The sequence below is a fragment of the Ranitomeya variabilis genome, chromosome 1 (genome assembly GCF_051348905.1).
Source record: "Ranitomeya variabilis isolate aRanVar5 chromosome 1, aRanVar5.hap1, whole genome shotgun sequence".
Lineage (NCBI taxonomy): Eukaryota > Metazoa > Chordata > Amphibia > Anura > Dendrobatidae > Ranitomeya > Ranitomeya variabilis.
The window spans coordinates 687,232,592-687,256,941 of NC_135232.1; the positions used below are offsets into that span (position 1 = coordinate 687,232,592).

The 24,350-nt window shown below is 44.0% G+C and overlaps 1 protein-coding gene and 1 long non-coding RNA gene across 2 annotated transcripts in view; one reads left to right on the plus strand and one right to left on the minus strand.

The window, feature by feature from the left end:
* Positions 1-24,350, plus strand: part of MTHFD1 (methylenetetrahydrofolate dehydrogenase, cyclohydrolase and formyltetrahydrofolate synthetase 1) — a 62,284-nt gene that overhangs the window by 10,597 nt on the left and 27,337 nt on the right. The window contains exons 9-15 of the mRNA XM_077266008.1: positions 3,767-3,894; positions 4,025-4,122; positions 7,619-7,792; positions 14,525-14,661; positions 15,885-15,931; positions 19,661-19,768; positions 21,706-21,780. Coding sequence (XP_077122123.1) covers positions 3,767-3,894; positions 4,025-4,122; positions 7,619-7,792; positions 14,525-14,661; positions 15,885-15,931; positions 19,661-19,768; positions 21,706-21,780 — 767 coding nt within the window. The remainder of the gene's footprint in view (positions 1-3,766; positions 3,895-4,024; positions 4,123-7,618; positions 7,793-14,524; positions 14,662-15,884; positions 15,932-19,660; positions 19,769-21,705; positions 21,781-24,350) is intronic.
* Positions 7,878-22,615, minus strand: LOC143776546 (uncharacterized). The gene is made up of 3 exons (XR_013215864.1): positions 22,480-22,615; positions 15,566-15,660; positions 7,878-7,966 (listed from the first exon to the last, which is right to left on the minus strand). It is a non-coding gene; the product is annotated as an uncharacterized LOC143776546 (long non-coding RNA).

Consider the following 24,350-nt stretch of genomic DNA (forward strand, 5'->3'; position numbering starts at 1 on the left):
AGCCAGGCCTAACGCCGGACAAGCAGCCCTCTCCACCCAGGGACCTTAACTCTGTAGATGTACAGAGGCTCCCATTTTGGCGTCCGAACACCCTCTCTGCATCTCCACTATTTAGCAGATGATGCAAGAAGGCGGACGATCCCTCTCCACTTCCCTGTTAAGAGGATGGTGGATCGAGGGTTCATCATTTTAACTCCGCACCGTCAAGAGAGCGACGATGGTAAGAGACGGCTTTTCCTGACCTTCTGCATGCAGCCGTGCATTCTACGACTTGGCATATTAACCGGGTAGAATCTCCAGGGGTATATCTATCAGTATCCCTGCCCGATGGGTCATCAATTAAAAATACAACGGACTGTCAGATGGCAAATCTAGTTTGTTCCATCTTGTTGCCTCCAGTTCAGCGCTCCACCCTTCCTTAGCCACCGCATGTGTTGCTAGAGCAATGGTCTCCTGTCGTGGTCAGAAACCTTAACTATTTTGATTTCTAACAGTAACCTTTTCCCGAAGATGGTACAGCTGGTCAATCAAATTTCTGGAATGAGAAGACTAGCTGCTTCATGCCTCTCAGATGCGTCTACTTGCACGGCACTGTCAGCAGCAATTGCCATTACACTCAGAAGGGCATTATGGCTCAGAATGGAAGCGTACTTTGCATTCAAAAGGCCTCTGACATCACTCCCTTACCAGAATGATCGGTTATTCGGTGAGAAGTTGGGAGTGTTCCCCACACAGGAACAAAGGATCGCATGTTTCCTATAGACCCAACCAGCAGTGGATCAGTTGTCCAGGACGTTCTAGATCTAAGGGATCTTGGTTCCAAAAGGGGACTGAAAAGTAAGACCGACCCTGAACCTCATACTTCTACCAAACTTGACAAGGTCCCCCTTCTTCGGATGGAGTTCATCCGCTCAGCCATTACTTCAACTGAAAAAGGTGGAGTTTCTGGCATCCACCGACATTTGGCATGCTTACCTTCACATTCCTATGTTTTTCCCCTCTTCAAAAATTCCTTCACTTTCGCAAACAGCATTTTCAAATCACGACCTTGTCCTTCGGCCTTTCTACCGCACCCAGAGTGTTCGCAAAGGTTATGGCAGCCGTCATGTTCCTATTGCACCCTAGAGGCTTGGCCGTCCTGCCCTATCTGCTCGACTTTCTAGCTGCTCTTCCAGCCCTGTGCTGAGTTATCTATATATCTTGCGATACCCTCTCTCGACGGGGCTGGCAGCCCAGCAGATATCCTTTTTGAGGATGATCCTGGAATCTTCCAAAAGGTTGGTGATTCTCCCTTGAGACAAGGCCGTGGCCCTTCAACTGGGAGCTCGTGCACTTTTTCACTCATCCCCCTCATTCCATTCAATTTGCTAGGAGGGTTCTGAGGAAAATTGACGACAAAGGAAGCGGTTCCCTTCGCTCCTCTCTCTTTCTGCAGGTCAATCAGGCTGTCAGGGAAGAACCTAACCTCTATCGCATATCGTTAGATCTTAGGGACCTTAATGGCCCTGGGAGTCTTACAGTAGACTCCTTTTTGATCCGGACAGACTTTACGATCAGGGAACGTGGCCCCCCCCCCCCCCCCCCCCTTTTTTTTTTTTTTTTTTTTTTTTTTTTTTTTTTTTTTCTTTTTCTCTGCGATCTCCTTATCCTGACGAGTCTTCAGAGCTAGCCGCTCTTTTCTTTCAGACTTTTTTCCCTTATTACCTTCAAGGCAAGGTTGTCCTCAGGCCATCCCCGTCCCTTGTTACCAACGTGGTATTGTATTCCCACAGTTATGAGGGCATCGTTCTTCCCTCATCTTTCCACCCCAGTCCACAAAACGGAATGGGTTCCCCATATTCTGGACGTGGTGAGTGCTCTGAGTAGGTACGTCTTGAGGACGGCATCCTTCCAAAGGTTGGACACTTTATTTGGGAGGACGGCTCCCTGACTGTTTCAGGAAGGGTTTAGCCGTTTCATCAGCTATGTTAGCCTGGTGGATTCATTACACCATCCAGGAGTCCTTCCGTGTTAGATGTCAGCCTATCTCCATGTCTATCGAGGTTTCTTGGGTTCTAGACACCTGGCGTCGGCAAAGCACTCCTGCAAGCTTGCGTGTTCGTCCAGTCCGCATGCATTCTTGAAGCACTATAATTCCCAGGCCTCCACAGATGTGAGTCTGGGCAGGCGGACTCTGCAGGCCGCGGTGGCGCACTTGTAAGTAGCAGTTTCACAAGGCCTGATCTGATGTTGTCCCCACCCAGGGACTGCTTTGGGACGTCCCACGGTCTGTGTCCCCCAATGAGGCGAAGCAGAAATAGGGGTTTTTGTGTACTCACCGTAAAATCCTTTTCTCCGAGCCATTTATTGGGCGACACAGCTCCCACCCTTTTATTAGCTTGTGCTTGTTTTATAATTTGACATGCTATACTCTCATATATAATGTGACATGGTATACGCTCATATATTGTTATTGTAGATTGTAAGCTCGCGAGCAGGGACCTCACTCCTAATGTCACTGTTTAAATTGTCTTAACTTGTATTGAATTTGTCTGTATATGTCCCCGCTTAATTGTAAAGTGCTGCGGAATATGTTGGCGCTATATAAATAAAAAATTATTATATTGATCTCATACTGATTTTGCACTGAACTGGTTAGCTGAGAGCCAGCAGGAGGGTGTATACTGCAGGGGAGGAGCTAATTTTCTTTGTATCACTTAGTGTCAGCTTCCTAGTGGCAGCAGCATAGACCCACGGTCTGTGTCCCCCAATGAATGGCTCGGAGAAAATGATTTTACGGTGAGTACACAAATCCCTTTTTTTTTTCTTTTTTTTTTCTTCTGACGCACTAAGCCATCAGAGGTAAAGTGAATGACCTAGATTATATATCTTCCGCTCCTGACAGATGCCATTGTCATGTCAGACTGTGAGTGATCAATCGGTTCTTAAAGGGTTATTGCAAAGAAAATATTATCCATAAGGGATAAGTTACTGTTAACAGGAGTCTGACACTAGAAACCCACATTGATTGTTGGATCCAGGCTCTGCCCTGTCTTGCTTGGAGTGTTGATACATTCTTGACCTATGCCTCATGTATTGTCTATAGGACCGCTGGAAATGGTGGTGTGCTCTGCTTGACACTGATGTGGCAGTTGAGCGTGCACAATACAATTCCTACCAAGACTGGGATCTGCAAAGCATGGTAACCAGCTGCTGGGGATTGCTAGGGGTCCTAGGAGTTGGATCAGTAAGTTATCTGCAAAGCCGCAAAAAGGACTAAAAATCCTCCCAAAAATTCAAGAATGCAGCAGTATTTCCAAAGCGGCAGATATCATAGGATGTTCACAGTATGCAGTGGTCAAAGGGCAATTGGTGAACCAGCGTCGGATTCTGGAGTGCCCATGACCCGTGTGGAGGCTGGAAGCTTATTTCTATAGTCTGATCCCACAGTTGGGAACTAATCTAGCAAAAAAGCTGATGGTTACTGCTGGCTATGGTAGAAAGGTGTGAGATCCTGCAGAGCATCGCAGCTTGCTGAGTAAGCAGAGACAAGTCAGAGTTCCCATACTGACCTCTTTCTATCTCTGAAAGTGCCTACGTGAGGCGCATGTGAGCTTCAGAATTGGACCATGGAACTAACTACTACTGATGTGGTGGTTACCATGAAAATTAATCTGCCATGTTGACATCTAGCAGCCAATGTAAAAAGCCCAATACTTCAACCTGATTTTTATATTGATAAAGCCATGTTTGGAAACATTAAATTTTTTTTAACTTTTCATTGTAGATGCCACTAAACAGTCTGGCAAACGAGTTGTTGGAGACGTGGCCTATGAGGAAGCAAAGGAGAAGGCATCCTACATAACCCCGGTGCCGGGTGGCGTTGGCCCTATGACTGTAGCCATGCTCATGGAGGTTGGTGGCGAAATATAATAATTTTTTAATTTTTTCCAAGCTCTGGTGTAGGTGAATCTACAATGGATGCCCTTTTTTTTTTTTTTTTTTTTTTTTTTTTTTTTTTTTTTTTTTTTTTTTTCCATTTCAGAACACAGTGGAGAGTGCAAAGCGTTACCTGGAGAAATTCCAGCCTGGAACATGGAGTATGGAATACACCAACCTGCAGCTGCAGACTCCGGTACCCAGGTAATACATGGCTTATACTTGTAGTTCTTCTATAGAAATGGTAAGGCTATAGTCAGAAGGAAAACACTCTACTTCCAGGTATGTATTAATACCATTGAGAAGAAAATTCTTTGGAAATTTTAAAGGAGATACCACTTGTAACCAAATCTTTTAAGTGTCCCTTTATTCACTAATTTAAAGTGGTCTATATAAATGATTTGTTTTGTTTTTAAAAACAAAACTTTTTTTTTTTTTTTTTTTTCCTATGGCACATTTTTAGACAAGCCAATCTGTAAGTTTTAGTAGGAACAATGCCATTCTGAACAGACTGGTATTCCGTGGAACTAGCAAAATGTTAGCTTGTTGGGGGCATTTCCTTATTATTCGGCTTAAAAAAAACAAAACAAAAAAAAAAAACTGGAGATGTGCTGCTGATGTTCTATAGGCACAGAATAATTGTTAGCAACTGTCCTCTGCAAAGAGGAAAAGACTGGTCCAGGATCAAGCAAATCATTAAATGCCTGTGTCTAACGGAGAGGATGAGAAGTCTCCTACTACACTATAATCGACAGGAGATGGAGAATGGGGATGCCACTGTAGTTAAGTTACCGGTAGAAGGGTGCGGGACACTTTTTTTTTAAAACATGCCAGTCATTTTAGTCAGTTACTTTAAATAAAAAGCAAAAAAAAATTAAGTGTTTCTGCAATGTAAAGAATTCACTGTATGTTCAGTGTGGTAACAAAGGCTTCATTTATAGCAGGAGCATTCTTTTTAAAGGGATCATCCAGTGCTGCAGCCACGACATCGGTCGGACACTTGCCTGGTCTCCTGCTTGTCTCCGATTTTAATAACAGAAGCACGATAGCTGCCAGATAATCACAAGATCTGGCGAGTGGCCGACAGTTGCCGCATAGTCTGCGCTGCTTACTCCTCTTGCATTAGCGGATTATCGCTTTGATTAAATCCTTGCACCCAGGGTCCATGTTCTGCTGTTACTGATGCTCTGCTTTCTTTTCTAGATAGTGCCGTTCTCTGCTGCCTCAAGACATCCTCTTTACTACCGTTTTGTATCTCCGGAGGCTGCTCATGTTCACTTTGTATTACTGTAGTTGTATACTGTCTGGGACTTCTTTATCATGTATTTTTGTGAAAGTCATGGCCTCTTCTGCTTTTGCACTGCTCTTCGTCTTCATGTAAAGTTTGCAAATAAATGTTAGGAAAATGAAAACTAGTGGTATGATTGCACCATGAGGAGTGAGTTAATCATAGCGTGTGGTCATTTTACCGAAAATCCTTTGTGCCTACAGTACATGGATAGGCAAAGGGGCTAGGTTTGGCAGGGCATTAGTGGTGGAGGTCTGTTGGCAGTCTAGGGGCTCTCAGAACATATTGGCACTAGAAAATTCCTGGCACATGTTCTTTTGGACTTTGTGCCAATCACACCAGGTTAGTTACTTACCCTTGAACTCACTTGTATTAAATGGAGCCTGTCAGTAAGAATTTCACTACGAAATGCAGGGTTGTGGAAAATAAAAGCAAGGTAAAACCTTTCCATAAATACCAATGTCATCGCCTTCTGGTCCTTTTATTGACCTAAAATTGTCTTTTATTCATGTGCAAATTTCATATTGCCGGGTGTCTTCGTGCATTTGCAGTCCTAAGCTCCATGACTTCTTCCTGCTGACATTACCCTTCACTTAATTGGAAGTTGAGGTGACATGATAGCATTTGTCTCCACTGTCCATCAAGACGTGGCCAGCGGTGCAGGTGGCGAGAAGCAGAAAGGAGCCAAGGACTGCAAGTGCACTGAATTTGCACATGTATGTTTCCTCACAACACCCATAGACTTGCTTTGCAGACTTTGAGCTGACACTCGTCAAAATTTGACTGTACTCTGATTTTGTTAGAAGTGGGGGGGGGGGGGAAATCAGACATATGTACAGCCCAATAGAGTATCATCATAGCTGCGAATGCTATCAGTGAGAACCATAGCTTCAGTAACATGTCACTGCTCCAGTCTGCGTCTATCTGAGCTGATCATCCCTCCTACATGACTAATATCCAGTAGCCACAAGTCTCATGACCCCCAACCCAACAGCATGACAGTGTGCCGCCAAGTACAGTCCATAGCAAACAACTGGGTTTATTGAAACCCAAGTCACGTCTTAGATTTGGTCACATTTTGCAGTGTGTATATTATCTTGCTATCAAGTTGCAGAGTTTTAGCAAATTCTTGCCATTACCATCAATGTATTCGTTAATCCGGGAAAAAAAATAAAATCTGCAAATGCGGATTTAATTATGGATTAAATCTGCCATGTGTAAACTTTGGCCTTAAATACCTTTTGGCAAATGCCAACTGCGTTCTGCTCTGTTGAACTATTGGGGCTTATCCAGGATGATCAGTATTTTGTCCTCCCCACACTTACCCTTCCAATGATAGGTCTGTAACTTCTGACCATTTAAAAAAAAAAAAAAAGTCAACTGTATTGTCCAAAGTTTAACCGCACCTCCAGTAATACCAAGTGAACATCACAACCTGGCACACAGCGTGTTCAGGAGATAATAACCTGGTAAACATGACCAAGATGACAATGGTCTATGCACTCAATTTTGATATTGGTTATATATAGTGTTTCATATCACTATATTAAATATAATCTTGCCATTTTCTCAGTCACATCTAGAGGCTTACTTCCTATCCTGTACATGATGCGCAGCAGTCATACACTGACTTGGGCCCTATTTGTATAGAAGTGTAATCTTGGCATGCTCTAATGAGGGACGGTGAGCTGACATCCCTTCTTGTGACTGGTGGATCCTATGTTAGCTACAGTAAATGGCAGTGTCATCTGTCAGATATAAATTGAATTGTAAGATGATTGAGACCTCTGAAAAGTCATCTGCACACAACCAAAAATGAGTCTAATATTAGGCCTAGTTGCCAATATGGAAATTGCTATTTTATGTAGTGATATATAAAATAAGGCTTATGTAAACACTAGGTAACTTTCAGATGACCGATTAGCCACCATTCATTGCATTTTCTCCATGCTTCTTTTTTGTTTTAGTATTTGCTCTTTATTCTTTGTAAATTGCTGCTTAATATGTTGACGCTATATGAATAAAATTGTCTACATTTTGTGCCACACTTACAACTTTGCTTGTCCAGACAGATTAAATGAGACTTATGTTTTTAATGAGACATTCTTTTTGCCACATCTCGCCCAGTCCCTGCCTGGTTTCAGTTTGGTGTATTTTCGCGAGTTTTTTTTTTTTTTTTTCCTTTGCAAAAGATTTGCAACTTTTGGTGCTTAAAAAAAAAAAAAAAAAAAAAAATCAAATACTATGTTTTAGATGAAACTAAACGTTCTTTTCTGATTGGATGGTTTGTTAAGCAGTTGATGAGCAGTTTTCATCATATTTCCCAACCGACCCCTCGTTCTACTAGTATGACCCTCATCAGCGTCTGGTTTTGTTGCTGGAGCTCAGTTCTGCTCTTTTCTTCCTCTCTAGTGACATTGAGATCTCGCGTTCCTGTGTGCCCAAAGCGATTTCTCGGCTTTCAGAAGAGATCGGTCTGCTGTCGGAAGAGGTGGAATTATACGGACAGGCAAAAGCCAAAGTCCTGCTCTCGACCATCAAGCGGCTGCAGGGGCAGAAGGATGGGAAATATGTTGTCGTCACTGGGTACTTGATTTACTTTTCATTCCATGTCTGGATTGTAGCTAAAGCTTGTGGAACCACTACTCTCAGCATGCCATCACAGCTGGAGGGTGGCAGACGCCTGTGGCTTAATACCATATAAGCACAAGGTGGAAATCGGCTCATATCCTGTAAGGTCTTCGCTACTTGCTAATATATCTATATACATAAGCAAATATATCCATGAAATAATCCCAAATCATACACAATAATTGCATAAGCAAAGGGACGGACGGACTGTTCCGTTATAAGGGATGCAGCAGCACCCAAATTTTAAACCAATAATGGACATTGTCGGTGCACCCTTGGTGTGATCAAAAGTTCAGTGCACCTTCCCTCCTTCTTGTTTTCCATCTTTCTTCGTCCTTGATTGACAGCTCTGGTTTTACAGGAGTCAGAGTTGAGTTGAAAGGTGCATTGAACTGCTTGGCCACAACAAGGGTTCACTGAGCGCCTGTGCTTGGTTTGAACAGTCATTTTGTGGTGTTGGGACTCTATAGAGAACCCCAACCTGCCATGTAATATACTGCTAAGTTATGTGTCAGAGAAGACTGGGCACTAGGGCCGGGTGTGACTGCTCCCTCTGCACCCCTCACTCATCCGACATTCAGTATGGCCTGCGATGTTTGGTCCTGCCGCAGTTTTCCTGTCACATCCTAGACTACTAAAGTCCTATATTTAAAGGGGTATTCTCATTTCCAAGATGTAGTAGGTGTAATAATATTAATCTCAAACACCTCCAATTAGAAATGTAGTATAGTTCTTCTGATTTGATACTTCACTTACCCCATGCCGGGAAGTGTAGTAGCTTAGGTATCCATGGTTACGACCACAATTATAGTGACAGCTGCTAGTGGTCGCAACCATGGATGCCTAATGTACTGCAATGGCAGCTAACATAGAAAAATTCAAAAAAAACACAACATGAAGAGCAAGCTCACCAAAACCTTGTCAGATGACAAATGCACTCGCAGGGTGCAGCAGGCCCCCGATAATAAATGCTAAAGCAGCACGGGTGCAAGCTACTGATGAGTGCAACCACCCACTCGCCATGTTCCCTGTGTGTTGCATGTATATATATAGTGCTGGACGGCCCGCCTGCTAGTACTATGGGCATGATCAATAGGTTGTCCAGACACTGTGCATCACATTTATCTGTGTGAATAGTGTCTTATGCAAGCCTTACCTGTGTGCATTTTTGCTACTAGGCAGCCAACCCCTCTAATGTTTGGGCGGGTGGGTGGTTGCTCTCATCAGTAGCTTGCACTTGTGCTGCTTTAGCATTTATTATCAGGGGCCTGCTGCACCCTGCGAGTGCAATTGTCTTCTGACAAGGTTTTGGTGAGTTTGCTCTTCATGTTGTGTTCTAATGTACTGCAATGCCCTGGACATTGGGTAAGCAACCCGCAAACCAGAAGAACTACACTCACCGGCCACTTTATTAGGTACACCTGTCCAACTTCTTGTTAACACTTAATTTCTAATCAGCCAATCACATGGCGGCAACTCAGTGCATTTAGGCATGTAGACATGGTCAAGACAATCTCCTGCAGTTCAAACCGAGCATCAGTATGGGGAAGAAAGGTGATTTGAGTGCCTTTGAACGTGGCATGGTTGTTGGTGCCAGAAGGGCTGGTCTGAGTGTTTCAGAAACTGCTGATCTACTGGGATTTTCACGCACAACCATCTCTAGGGTTTACAGAGAATGGTCCGAAAAAGAAAAAAAATCCAGTGAGCGGCAGTTCTGTGGGCGGAAATGCCTTGTTGATGCCAGAGGTCAGAGGAGAATGGGCAGACTGGTTCGAGCTGATAGAAAGGCAACAGTGACTCAAATCGCCACCTTTTACAACCAAGGTAGGCCTAAGAGCATCTCTGAACGCACAGTGCGTCGAACTTTGAGGCAGATGGGCTACAGCAGCAGAAGACCACACTGGGTACCACTCCTTTCAGCTAAGAACAGGAAACTGAGGCTACAATTTGTACAAGCTCATCGAAATTGGACAGTAGAAGATTGGAAAAACGTTGCTTGGTCTGATGAGTCTCGATTTCTGCTGCGACATTCGGATGGTAGGGTCAGAATTTGGCGTAAACAACATGAAAGCATGGATCCATCCTGCCTTGTATGGAGCATCTTTGGGATGTGCAGCCGACAAATCTGCGGCAACTGTGTGATGCCATCATGTCAATATGGACCAAAATCTCTGAGGAATGCTTCCAGCACCTTGTTGAATCTATGCCACGAAGAATTGAGGCAGTTCTGAAGGCAAAAGGGGGTCCAACCCGTTACTAGCATGGTGTACCTAATAAAGTGGCCGGTGAGTGTACACTACATTTCTAATTTGATACATTTGCTAATCTTATTATTACACCTACCACATGTTGGGATAGGATCTTGGAAATGAGAATACCCCTGTAATATGTTAATAATTGTCAAGATTTCTTAATCTTATTATTTCTCTATCGCCTCATTGGGGGACACAGGAAACCATGGGTGTATAATAATAATAATAATCTTTATATAGCGCTAACATATTACGCAGCACTTTACAGGTTGCACACATTATTATCGCTGTCCCCAATGGTGCTCACAATCTAAATTCCCTATCAGTATGTCTTTGGAATGTGGGAGGAAACCCACGCAAACACGGAGAGAACATACAAACTCTTTGCAGATGTTGTCCTTGGTGGGATTTGAACCCTGGACTCCAGCGCTGCAAGGCTGCTGTGCTGTCCCATGCTGCTGCCGCCGCCGCCACTACTAGGAGGCTGAGACTGTGCACAAAAAAGTTAGCTCCTCCTCTGCAGTGTACACCCCACCGTCTGGGATTCTGAAACTACAGTTTAGCTTCGTGTCAGTAGGAGGTGGACACGGGTCTTTCATTAGACCCATATCTACCTCAATGTGCGTCGTTTTCTTTCAGGTTTTCCGGAGGGATACAGGGTGAACAGTCACACCTGTAGTCCACAATACGGACTATGAGTACGGCGTATACTGCCACCCCGTATCCTCATAGATCCCACAGCAGGACCAAGACCCCTAGCACACAAGCGTGCTTAGAAGACCGGTCCTAGCTCGGTCCCCCACCCACTCGCCCCACCAGAGCCTGTCGGTTGGAGGAGAGGAGGACGTCCATCACCAGCTCCCCGGACGTCTGATACCTTCCCCGGGTTTGAGGTTAGTAACGGACGATGTGGGATGTTTTAGGTGAGTATTCCTACTCCTACCCTCAGGTACCACTGAATCCCTCCTCAAATCCGGGGGGTCATAGGGGGTCCCTTGGGATTCCCTTTTGTTCGCAGAGGTGCGCAGAATTCCAGGCTGCCTTTGGACTGGTCGGCGTTTCCCCTTATTTCTTGCCCACAGGCAGCAAGGGGGACCCAGGAGAGGGCGGGGGTCATCGCTCCGTTCGCGCAACGGCCTTTGTAGGCTGCCGCGCTATTTCTTCTTGGCGGTCTGCACTGTTCTCTGTGCCCTGCGCGGTGGCCTTATAGGCAGCCGTACTGATTTCCCTGTGGCCGCACTTTTTCTCTCAGCCCGGCGCAACAGCCCTACAGGCAGCCATGCTGCTTTTCCTGCGCTCCTTTTCTGACTGGCTCGGCGGCCTTGCAGGCAGCCGTGCCACTTTTCCTGGGGCCGCACGTTCTCAGACGCCGCGGCCCTCGCCAGCCTCAAATTTAGGCCCCGGCTTTTCCCGGGGCCTACTTCCGGTGCTGCGACTCCACCCACTTCTTTTTTCCTTGGGCGGGCTTTTCTTCCTCCCCCCCCACCCCCCCCCCCCCCCCGACCATCATTTCCTTGGTGAGCTCCGCCCACCGGCGCCATCTTGGTGCTCCCTACCCGCGCGGCTAGCTCCGCCCCCTCTCTGTGCCGCTGCAGAGTTGTATTTCGGCGCCACGCACGCCTCTCTCCACCCTTTTCAGCGCACAGTCTGGCGTCCTCATCTGCAGTCGCCATCTCCACCTGCTCCCCGGACAGCAACGTGTCCCAGGTCCCCTTGACTGGATCGCTGCAGGAGTCGCATTACCTTCCTACCTGAAGGGCTAATTCTAAGGGAGGTCGCTCTCGTCCTCCTACTTCTTCCTCTACTTCTAATGCCTAAGTCAAATACTTTGTGTGTACGTCTTGTAACTGCAAGCTTCCCTCAGGTCAGTCCTTTCCCCTCTGTCAGGCCTGCAGCAACCCCATTATGCCCACCGCCCAGGACCCCCCTGCTGCTCCGCCTCAGAGCGAAGTCCCACCCCAGGCTGGGCCTCCTTTCTGTCACAGTCGGTAGCGGATCTAACACGGGTGTCTCAGACCCTTGTGTCCGTGCTCGATCGGCTATCCCTGCAGACTTCCACAATACCAGCGGGTCGCAGGAAGCTCCATCCGAGACTTCCAATATAGGCTGCAAAAGATCCAGACAGGAACGCCGGTCTGAGTCCTCTTCCCGTTCCATCTCGCCTCATGGCCCTTCTCTGAGATCGGCTTCCAGCCCGGTCCTCCTCTCCCGAGTCAGGCGAGGTGTTCTCTGATGCGCCTTCGGAGAATAATTTGGAGCTGGACTTGAACCAAATCGCTACCATGAGGGATACGGTTCAGAGTCTCATTGGAGCGATCAATCAGACCTGTGGCATCAAAGATTCCTCTACGGAACCCGCAGATCAGGCTGTTTTATTCAGACGGTCTAAACCACCCAACAAGGTTTTCGCTCCTCATCCTGATTTTGATGAGCTCCTGGCCAGAGAAAGAGAGAATCCGACCAGGTGTTTTCAAAGAGGAAAGCGTCTTGGCGTTTTATATCCTTTTTCTCCGGAGCTCACCGCCAACTGGACTGCTTCTTCCACCTCAACGAGGACATCGTCCAGCCCTCCTTTTGTCCCGCTCCGACTCATTCTCTGGAGCGATCGTTGAACAAGCTGGACCTCGTCGGAGCGGTGAGGATCAACAAAAAAGAAAAAGGCACCACTCTATACGAATCGCACACCACCAATAATTAATGAAATAGGAAAACTTTTATTGATACACAATTAAAAACAATTAAAATGGCAAAATGCCATAGATCCCACACTGGCCCGCCACAAAAAATGTATTGTTGCACAATTATAAACAGGCACAACTGGCAATCAATAAATATAACCAAACAAATGCTGTAATGCGATATAATGTCGCGTGCCCACAATCTGGTGCAAACAACGGCGCAGAAAATGTGTAGAAATCCCCTTGGAGACACAGAAAGATGTATGATAAACAGGAGATAATGGCACCTAATAGGAAAGCAATAATGCCCCTGATTAAGCGGTGAGGATCTACCTGGCTAGAACGGCCTCTTTTCGGAAGACGGATTCACTTTTCGTCATTCCCCGATGGCATGCGTAGAGGCCTGCCGGCTTCCAAGGCGACTATTGCTCACCGGATCAGAACGGCAATTTTGGAGGCTTACCGGGTCAAGAACAGAGTGCCCCCTCCTGGGATTAAGGCTCACTCTACCCGGGCAGTCGGTGCCTCCTGGGCGGTGCACCACAGGGCTTCCTCCCTGCAGCTTTGCAAAGCGGCAACCTGGTCTTCCATCCACACGTTCGCCAAATTTTACAAGGTCCATACCTACGCTTCGGCAGATGCCAGCCTAGGCAGAAGGACCTTGCATGCGGCAGTGGTGAGTCCTCTGACCTGATGGAAGTCTGTTTTTCCCTCCCCAGGGACTGCTTTGGGACGTCCCATTGTTCCTGTGTCCCCCAATGGGGCGAAAGAGAAAACAGAATTTTTGGTTGCTTACCGTAAAATCTGTTTCTCGGAGCCTTCATTGGGGGACACAGCACCCTCCCATATTATTCTGTTCCTGTTGTTCTATGTTCTATGATTGTTTATATGCTTACAGTTTTTATATTTGTGGTTATGGTCTTTCAACCTTATCGTTTTTCTCCTACTGCTTTCTCACTGAGGCTAGTTTCACACTAGCGTTTGCATGAGCTGTGGAGGGCTGCGGACTTCCTCCGTGAAGCCCTGCCCTCGGCCGCACCTCCGCCTCTAGCTCCGCCTACTTCTGCATGCGGCCGGCTTGCGGCCTGTGTACCTATCTTAAACATTAGGTACGCAGGTCGTGCCGCAGTATGCGGATGCTTCCGCATGCGTCGTTTTGACGATGCGGAAAAAAAATGAAATTGCTAAGCTAAGCTGCGTTTACGCTGGTCGCCGCATCGTCAAAACAACGCATGCAGAAGCATCCGCATACTGCGGCATGACCTGCGTACCTAATGTTAAAGATAGGTACACAAGCCGCAAGCCGGCCGCATGCAGAAGTAGGCGGAGCTAGAGGCGGAGGTGCGGCCGAGGGTGGGGCTTCACAGAGGAAGTCCGCAGCCCTCCGCAGCTCATGCAAACGCTAGTGTGAAACTAGCCTAACTGAAGTTCATAATGCCAGTCGGTGGGGTGTACACTTCAGAGGAGGAGCTATCTGTTTTTGTGCATAGTGTCAGCCTCCTAGTGGCAGCAGCATACACCCCATGGTTCCTGTGTCCCTCAATGAAGGCTCCGAGAAACAGATTTTACGGTAAGCAACCAAAAATCCTGTTTTTTCCGCTATAATGGCAGAAACCCGACAGTCATAATTGGGCAGCTGGGTCCGTAGGGCGCCATTGGTGTGACAGATATGTCCATCATGTGTAGCTTGCTATATTGTATACAGTGTGATAGTTTTCCTGGTATTTCTCTTTACTGATTGTGGCTTTTACCTACAGTATAACCCCAACCCCGCTGGGAGAAGGGAAGAGCACCACTACCATAGGCTTGGTTCAGGCTCTTGGAGCTCATTTGAAATTGAATGTATTTGCCTGTGTCAGACAACCTTCCCAAGGACCCACGTTCGGAATTAAAGGTGAGTAAATGGGGGCACTTTGATTTTCCATTCTCGTGAGAAGCAAAAATGGTTGACCCCAATCGGTGAATGAAAACACTTTTACTAGTGATGAGCGAATATACTCGTTACTTGAAATTTCTCAAGCATGCTCAGGGATCCTCCCGAGTATTTTTTTTAGTGCTCGGAGATTGTTTTCTTCGCCGCAGCTGAATGATTTACATCTGTTAGCCAGCATAAGTACATGTGGGGGTTTCCTGGTTGCTAGGGAATCCCCACATGTAATCAGGCTGGCTAAAAGCTGTAAATCATTCAGCTGCGGCGATGAAAACTAAATCTCCGAGCACTAAAAAATACTTTGAGGACCCCCGAGCGTGCTCGGGAAATCTCGAGTAACGATTATACTCACTCATCACTAACACTCACTATTCACTCATCTTACATTCAGAGGCTGCAAACTTTTATATAGCCCTGGTTGTCACTGAGAAGTCATGGGCATGTTCACAGAAAGGCAGAGTATGTAATAAACTCTCATCTTCTACCGAGTTCAGATAATATGACTCCTTAAAGCAGGGGTGGGGAATCTTTTTTTCTGCCAAGGGCCATTTGGATATTTATACCATCCTTCCGGGGCCATACACTGTGGCACTGGTTTCAGAACATAATCTTTCATTGCATGTCCTTCAGTGTTCAGTAGTGAACACTGCGTGTGTGTGCTAACAGCAAGAAGAAATTAATGAGCTGGTTGTTATCAAAATACACCTCCCTGCCCAAGAATGCAGTCCCTGAGAATCTGCCTGGGGGCCTGATAAAAGGTCATCGAGGGCCGTAAATAGCCCGGGGGTCTGTGATTCCCCACCCCTGTTTTAAAGGCCCTTTTTACTTATTGAAATAATGTTATAGGTGCTTGTTCGTGAATAAATACCTTTTTATGAATGATCCGCTGTGCCAATCAGGAGAAATCTACTGTAGTATCCATGTGCGAATCAGGCTGCAAGTGCACAGGGGCATGTCAGTGCACTAGAAAAAAAAACCCAAACAGTTTTTGTGCATTGACCCTGTGTGTACTTCTAATCTGATATCTTCTAAGCTGGTTCTCTCAGGAATTGGCACATCCAAATAATAGTAAATAAATCAATCTTATTTTCAATGGGGTAGGTAACAAGCATCCGCACAGCTATTCCACAACTTGCATATGTACAAATGGGCTGATGGGGTTCCTATACATCTTGCTCTGTTTGTAGGAGGTGCTGCAGGAGGAGGATATTCACAAGTTATTCCAATGGAAGAGGTAAGTCCTTATTCTAGCTTTTCAAAATGATTCTTCCACTTGTCTTTTAGATTTATTTAAGTCAATAAATATAGCAGTATAACCTTGTTTAAAGGAGACAAACTGCAAAACCTTTCCTCACCTTATTCTGATTTTATAACTTTCAATATTACGCTTTGATCATGCTCCTGTATTTTCCCTTTTTTTTCTCCCAGGTTACACCCACTGCTGAAAAAAAATAGCGTTACTCTCTAATTTAGGAATGTAAAATTAAAGTGGTTTTCCAGCAAATAGATTATTAGAGTGATGTAAAGCATTGTAAGAAATGAAGAAACTTAATAATTTACTTGTGTAGATAGAGGGTTAGTGGGTGCCCTCGTCCGCTGGCCCTACTGTCTTAAGAAAGACTGTATGGACCAGGGCTCATACCACTGAACACCCGCTCTATCTCCCAGTGGGCAGTACACTACTCAGACAACACAGGGTGAGGGTAAAACAGTGTGTTCCAATAATTTACTCAACCACCAACACACAATAGCATACCGAACAGTCCAAGCAAATACCCAAGATGGTGCAAAATACAGAGTCTCAACCTTCCACTGACTCGTCTGGCTTAGAGCTGCTTCCAGGGCCGAGTATCCCCACCAGTGGCTCCCTGCTTTTGGTAGGCCCTCACAGTGAGGAGGTAACGACAAACTTAGGAAGCGGACAGTCCATTGTGTGCAAGGCCAGGTGACTTGATTGTCCCAACCTGTATTCTCTAAACGTCTTTGAGGGTTCAGTGATGTCAATGAAGCAGCTCTGTATTTCTTCAGTTCATGGCTACTGTAATGTAGAGTCTCCTTGAACACAGGCAGATCCTCCTTTTTATAGGTCACAACTTCTCATTTAGGCAATTCACTGCTGGAGTGTTCAGACAGCATGCATAGATTGTCCTTCATATTGCAGAGCACCAATGGGTCATCAACTTATTAACAAACATTGTGTCGTTGTTTCCCAAAGATAGTAGAACAATACTAGGACTGGAAGAATGGATGAAAATCCATCAAACAAGAATTGAAAGACTCTTAATCTGGCTACAAAAACCATTTACAAGCTACGATACTTTCAAAAGGGGGTGCTACTAGGTACTAACAATGCAGGGTGCCCAAAATTTAGCATTGGCCCATTTTCCCTTTTTTGTAATTTTTAAAATGTAAAAGATGAAAATATACTTATATGTAATCTTTAAATGAGAAGGTGTGTCCAAACTTTTGGTCTGTACTGTGTGTGTGTGTGTGTGTGTGTGTATGTATATATATATGTATATATGTATGTATATATGTATATATATATATACGGTATATATATATATATATATATATATATATATATATATATATATATATATATATATATATACACTCACCGGCCACTTTATTAGGTACACCATGCTAGTAACGGGTTGGACCCCTTTTGCCTTCAGAACTGCCTCAATTCTTCGTGGCATAGATTCAACAAGGTGCTGGAAGCATTCCTCAGAGATTTTGGTCCATATTGACATGATGGCATCACACAGTTGCCGCAGGATTGTTGGCTGCACATCCCAAAGATGCTCCATACAAGGCAGGATGGATCCATGCTTTCATGTTGTTTATGCCAAATTCTGACCCTACCATCCGAATGTCGCAGCAGAAATCGAGACTCATCAGACCAAGCAACGTTTTTCCAATCTTCTACTGTCCAATTTCGATGAGCTTGTACAAATTGTAGCCTCAGTTTCCTGTTCTTAGCTGAAAGGAGTGGTACCCGGTGTGGTCTTCTGCTGCTGTAGCCCATCTGCCTCAAAGTTCGACGCACTGTGCGTTCAGAGATGCTCTTAGGCCTACCTTGGTTGTAACGGGTGGCGATTTGAGTCACTGTTGCCTTTCTATCAGCTCGAACCAGTCTGCCCATTCTCCTCTGACCTCTGGCATCAACAAGGCATTTCCGCCCACAGAACTGCCGCTCACTGGATTTTTTTTCTTTTTCGGACCATTCTCTGTAAACCCTAGAGATGGTTGTGCGTGAAAATCCCAGTAGATCAGCAGTTTCTGAAATACTCAGACCAGCCCTTCTGGCACCAACAACCATGCCACGTTCAAAGGCACTCAAATCACCTTTCTTCCCCATACTGATGCTCGGTTTGAACTGCAGGAGATTGTCTTGACCATGTCTACATGCCTAAATGCACTGAGTTGCCGCCATGTGATTGGCTGATTAGAAATTAAGTGTTAACAAGAAGTTGGACAGGTGTACCTAATAAAGTGGCCGGTGAGTGTGTGTATATATATATATATATATATATATATATATATATATATATATATATATATATATATATATATATATATATATATATATATATATATATATAAAATGTGGCCCGATTCTAACGCATCGGGTATTCTAGAATATGCATGTCCACGTAGCATATTGCCCAGCGACGTAGTATATTGCCCAGCCACGTAGTATATTGCCCAGTGACGTAGTATATTGCACAGCGAAGTAGTATACAGCACAGAGCCACGTAGTATATTGCCCAGCCACGTAGTATATTGCCCAGCTACGTAGTAGATTGCCCAGCTACGTATGTCACAGGTTAAAAAATAAACATACTCGCCTTCCGATCCGAGGGCCCCTTGTAGTTCTAACATACTCACCATACTTGTAGTTCTGTCGCCTGTGCGCGGTACAGGCAGCAGCTTCCGGTCCCAGGGTGTGATGACGTCGCGGTCACATGACCGTGAAGTCATGGCAGGTCCTTCTGCCATACGATCCTTGCTACCGGAACTTGCCGCTTGCACAGAGCGGTTACCGGAGGGTGGCGAGCAACGGGAAAGGCGGCGGAAGGTGAGTATATAATGATTTTTTATTTTTGTTTATTATTTTTAACATTAGATCCTTTTACTATTGACGCTGCATAGGCAGCCTTAATAGTAAAAACTTGGTCACACAGGGTTAATAGCGGCGGTAACGGAGTGAGTTACCCGCCGCATAACGCGGTCCGTTACCGCTGGCATTAACCCTATGTGAGCCGTGACTGCGGGGAGTATGGAGCGGCCGCCCGGCACTGACTGCAGGGGAGTAGGGAGGGACTAATCGGACTGTGCCCGTCGCTGATTGGTCGAGGCAGCCATGACAGGCAGCTGGCGAGACCAATCAGCGAATTAATAACCGTTATGGAAGTTGAGGACAGACAGACGGAAGTACCCCTTAGACAATTATATATATAGATAGATAGATAGATATATATATATGCCTAAAATACAAAGGAAATATGTCATCATTAACTGTAGGTCTTTTAGAGATCATTTCATCTTCAACTTGCTTAACTGTTTCGAATAATAGTAATTTTGACCAGGGGTGCCCAAACTTTCACCTGCTACTGTAATTCGATCCACTTACCTCTCCCCATATGGAGCAAGGAAGATCTCCTAGAGCCTCTTTGGTCTAGAATTATAATTTAAAGTTTTACCCAACTACATCATAAGATGTGAAATAATGAAAGTGACCTCATACGAAATAATATAAATTGAAAAAATGTTTGTGTTAAAAATGTTAGATGGTAGGCTAGTGCTGCAGTTCTAGTCAAATGACTGCCCCGCTCCCATGATTTCCAGTCTAGACTGTGACATCGCCGCTGTCACTGCACTGATATTAGAGGGTGTTTTCTGTGATATTTCATTTTTCTGTGTTAGATCGAATCTCAGTCGCTGTGTTTAATTGCAGTTTAACCTCCATCTCACTGGGGACATACACGCCATAACGGCTGCTAACAACCTGGTGGCGGCTGCCATTGACGCGCGGATCTTCCATGAACTGACACAGTCTGACAAGGTGAGAGCTTGTCCTGCCACCACGTAAAATGTCACCCTAGCTACCATCATTATCTGTGTGCTAAGTGTTAACTGGAGGTTTTTACATTCAATGGTAAACTCTGGGCACGGGATAAAGATTTTCAGCTAAATCCATTATGAATCCAATGTTCCGTTACATCCGCTGCAAAATCTGCTGCAAATGAGTTAGTGGAGCAAGTAGATTTGTGGCAGAATTCAGAATGGATTTCATTCCTCTACATTATTGGGAATGTGTCATCAGCTAAGGAACTAGATTTTAATTCAGACTTTTATGGTAAATGTGTTTTTTTTTTAATACTTTTTTTTCATCTTTGTCTGTACTTTAAGAAAAATTTCTGATTTCAGGTAATCGGGTAAATTTAATTTGTACCTGATTACTAGGTGTAATATTAGACTCTTTCTCCTGTGTTATCTACTGTATATAGAGGTGTTATCAGTCATTGTACAGGAGGAGGAGGTGAGCTGTGACATCACCTATTGTGTATGGTGGATGCTGTGTAGTCTACTGTATATAGAGGTGTTATCAGTCATTGTACAGGAGGAGGAGGTGAGCTGTGACATCACCTATTGTGTATGGTGGATCCTGTATCTACTGTATATAGAGGTGTTATCAGTCATTGTACAGGAGGAGGAGGTGAGCTGTGACATCACCTATTGTAAATGGTGGATCCTGTGTTATCTACTGTATATAGAGGTGTTATCAGACATTGTACAGGAGGAGGAGGTGAGCTGTGACATCATCTATTGTAAATGGTGGATCCTGTGTTATCTACTGTATATAGAGGTGTTATCAGACATTGTACAGGAGGAGGAGATGAGCTGTGACATCACCTATTGTAAATGGTGGATCCTGTGTTATCTACTGTATATAGAGGTGTTATCAGTCATTGTACAGGAGGAGGAGGTGAGCTGTGACATCACCTATTGTGAATGGTGGATCCTGTGTTATCTACTGTATATAGAGGTGTTAGCAGTCATTGTACAGGAGGAGGAGGAGGAGGAGGTGAACTGTGACATCACCTATTGTGAATGGTGGATCCTGTGTTATCTACTGTATATAGAGGTGTTAGCAGTCATTGTACAGGAGGAGGAGGAGAGCTGTGACATCACCTATTGTGAATGGTGGATCCTGTGTTATCTACTGTATATAGAGGTGTTATCAGTCATTGTACAGGAGGAGGAGGTGAGCTGTGACATCACCTATTGTGAATGGTGGATCCTGTGTTATCTACTGTATATAGAGGTGTTAGCAGTCATTGTACAGGAGGAGGAGGAGGAGGAGGTGAACTGTGACATCACATATTGTGAATGGTGGATCCTGTGTTATCTACTGTATATAGAGGTGTTGTCAGTCATTGTACAGGAGGAGGAGGAGGTGAGCTGTGATATCACCTATTGTGAATGGTGGATCCTGTACTATCTACTGTATATAGAGGCGTTATCAGTCATTGTACAGGAGGAGGTGAGCTGTGACATCACCTATTGTAAATGGTAAATCCTGTATTAACACCTCTATATACAGTAGCTGTCAGTCACTATAATGCTGTCTGTGATGTCAATGAGACTAATGAAAAGTCATTTAAATAGAACAAGAGGTGTGAGTGTAGTAAAAGGTGATCCGGGCAAAAATTGCAAAATTTCAGACTAAAATATCTAATGTATTATTTTTTTAAATAAAAAGAAATATGTGTGTGTGTGTGTGTTTACCATATCTTATTTAACACTATTCCGGACATCCACATGGATGGAGTGTGTGTGTGTGTGTGTGTGTGTGTGTGTGTGTAGTGGCCTCGGGAGCTGAGCCCACATCATACATGGCGAGTGCCTGCTATGTTTACTTATATTCTTAGATTTTACTTTACACAGACCTGACCTAGTCACCATTCATTCTAACAAGCCACCGTTAATATCCTCCAGGCCCTGTACAATCGTCTTGTCCCTTCCAGTAATGGAGTGCGCAAATTCTCAGATATTCAGTTCAGAAGGCTTAAGGTGAGTCAGACACTGTAAGAAACACAATAACAGAATACTTGTTTGCAACTTAAATTCTCTCATTTCTTCCTTTTTTCCCTTAACCTTTCTTTCCTTGTCCGTCTTTTCTTTCCTTCCTCTTTTCTTTCTCTGTTTTCCTTTTTTTGTTTATCTTCTTTGTTTTCTTTTTTCTTTCTTTTCCTTCTTTTTCCATTTTTTCTTTTTCCATTTTTTCTTCTCTTTCATTTTTTTTTTTTTTTCCATTTGTTTTCTTTTTCTTTCCTATTTCCTTCCTTTCTTTCTTTTTTCTTTCCTTCTCTCCAAAGCTGTTAGCTCTGTTGGCATATCAGCTGTTTTGCAAACACTTGTATTTTCCATGAAATAACAATTGTGCATCATTTTTCTAGGCATAACTGCATTTTGCTGTTCCTCTGTAATTCCTCCTGGAAATGTATGACTGAATTGATAACTGGGTTTCAGCATTCTAAGCATACCTGAGAAGTGCTGACATCTTGGTGGTGACAATGCAGTACACTCCTCCATAAATACAGGGGTGTGTGGTATAGCGGTACAAGCCGTCACCATGATTGAACGTGACATTATCATTTAGGCTCCCATATTCCAGACTAAAACTAGAGCTACACCCTCATTAGTTGCTATGGGCAACAGCACCTTTCCCTCGTTCTGACTTTGCACCCCCCCAAAGATTGATATGATTACCTTCCTATATTTATAGTACACCCGTCCTTCGCTCAGTATTGATGCTGCAGCTATTTCTGAGCAGTTTGTGTTGTCGTTTGTCTTTCTAGGAACCTGCTTTTTGGCATTGTTGCAATCTTTTCCATATGTTCTTGTTTTCTAGTAACACTTGCGCTGGATTAGTAGCAGCATGTCTTGTAGCTTGGCACATTAGTGAGGAGCGGAGTGGTTGGAGCTATTTACAGAGCGTAATCGTCGGGGGTGTATGATATGTGGGCATCTAGAAAATGGAAGCTGCAGAAAGGCAGTTGCCCATAGCAACCATATACCTTTATGTTCCTGCATTGGTTGCTATGGGCAACTGCTCCTGCATTTCTTAGCCCCAGATTTCAGGCTTGAGACCTACATTCACAGCTCCCAAGTATATATGTATCTCATTTTACCAGCGATTTACATCAAGCGTGTACGATAAATGTTCCTCATAATTCAGTGAATTTCTGTTGTTTTTATCCAATTTGCTTTGATGCGTTTAATAAATTGCTGTTTCTAGGCAACTAGATAGTGTTCATTACAGAAATGTACAAAATTCCCAGTTTACATAAAATATTGAGACTTATATGCTCCTAAAAAGTTTTGGGATTGGAGTTCTCAGGGCCGTTGCTCGTGATTTGTGCTATAACCAAGGCATTATTGTGAGTATTAAATGCTTCCTTGAGGGGGAGATGAAAGTTGGTAAAAATCCAACATGATCTGATAATTTTTGAAATATATTAATCAGCCTGGAGTCCCAGTAATGTCGGCGGGTCGCCAGAAGCTTCTGAAAAGTCCCCGTTTCCGCCTTCTTTGCACACCTGTGATAGGCTGAACTTTAATAGAAGACTGTAATTTTCACTATATAACTCTAATACCATAGTAATGCAGTATGTAAGACAAGCGATCAGACAATCACAGGTTCACTAAAATAAAAAGAAAATACATTGTTTGAATTGCCCCCTATTGTCATTTAAAAAAATAAATAAAACATATTTTAATAGATCAAGCCTTTATAGACTTGAAAATTACAAATAAGATTAACTGATATGGTAAATGGTAGAATTGCTATTTTATGGTTGCCACATTTCCTACTGAGATTAAAACAAAAAAAGCTATAAAAAATATGAATATGATAATGGTATCCATGAGGAATCCATGCAAAACCAAGACTTCATAAACATCCGGAACAATAAAAAAGTTATGGATCTCAGAAAGTGGTGACATAAACCCAAATCTATTAATTTTCCCCCCAACGTTTCAAATTTTTTGCCACTAAAATATATATATATATATATATATATATAAAATACATACATACATACATACATACATACATACATACATACATACATACATACATACATATATATGGTATTTATCGCCGTAATCCTAGTGACCTGGAGAGTCAATTTTAACGCATAATGGACGTTGTGTTATTTCTGCATTCCACCTCAGTCTGAATTTTTCAGGACATCATATGGTAAAGTGAATGATGTTTTTTGAGGGGAAGAAGGGTAGTTTTGAATGGCAAGTCCTCCTTTATGGGTAGGTCGATGGAAGTGTGAAAAAAAAAAAAAGATCTGGCATTTAGAAAAAGGGTAGGAAAAATCAAAGGTACAAAAATCGCCCAGTCGGGAAGATGTTAAAAGGCTAGTCTGGCTGATAGCTTTTCTTTTTTATAGTAATAATTTAAAAAAAAAAAACAAGAACTGGTTACAAAAAGCAATAAGCATCCCCTTAAAGGGAACCTGTCACCCCGTTTTTTCGGTATGAGATAAAAATACTGTTAAATAGGGCCTGAGCTGTGCATTACAATAGTGTAGTTTGTGGACCCCGATTCCCCACCTATGCTGCCGAAA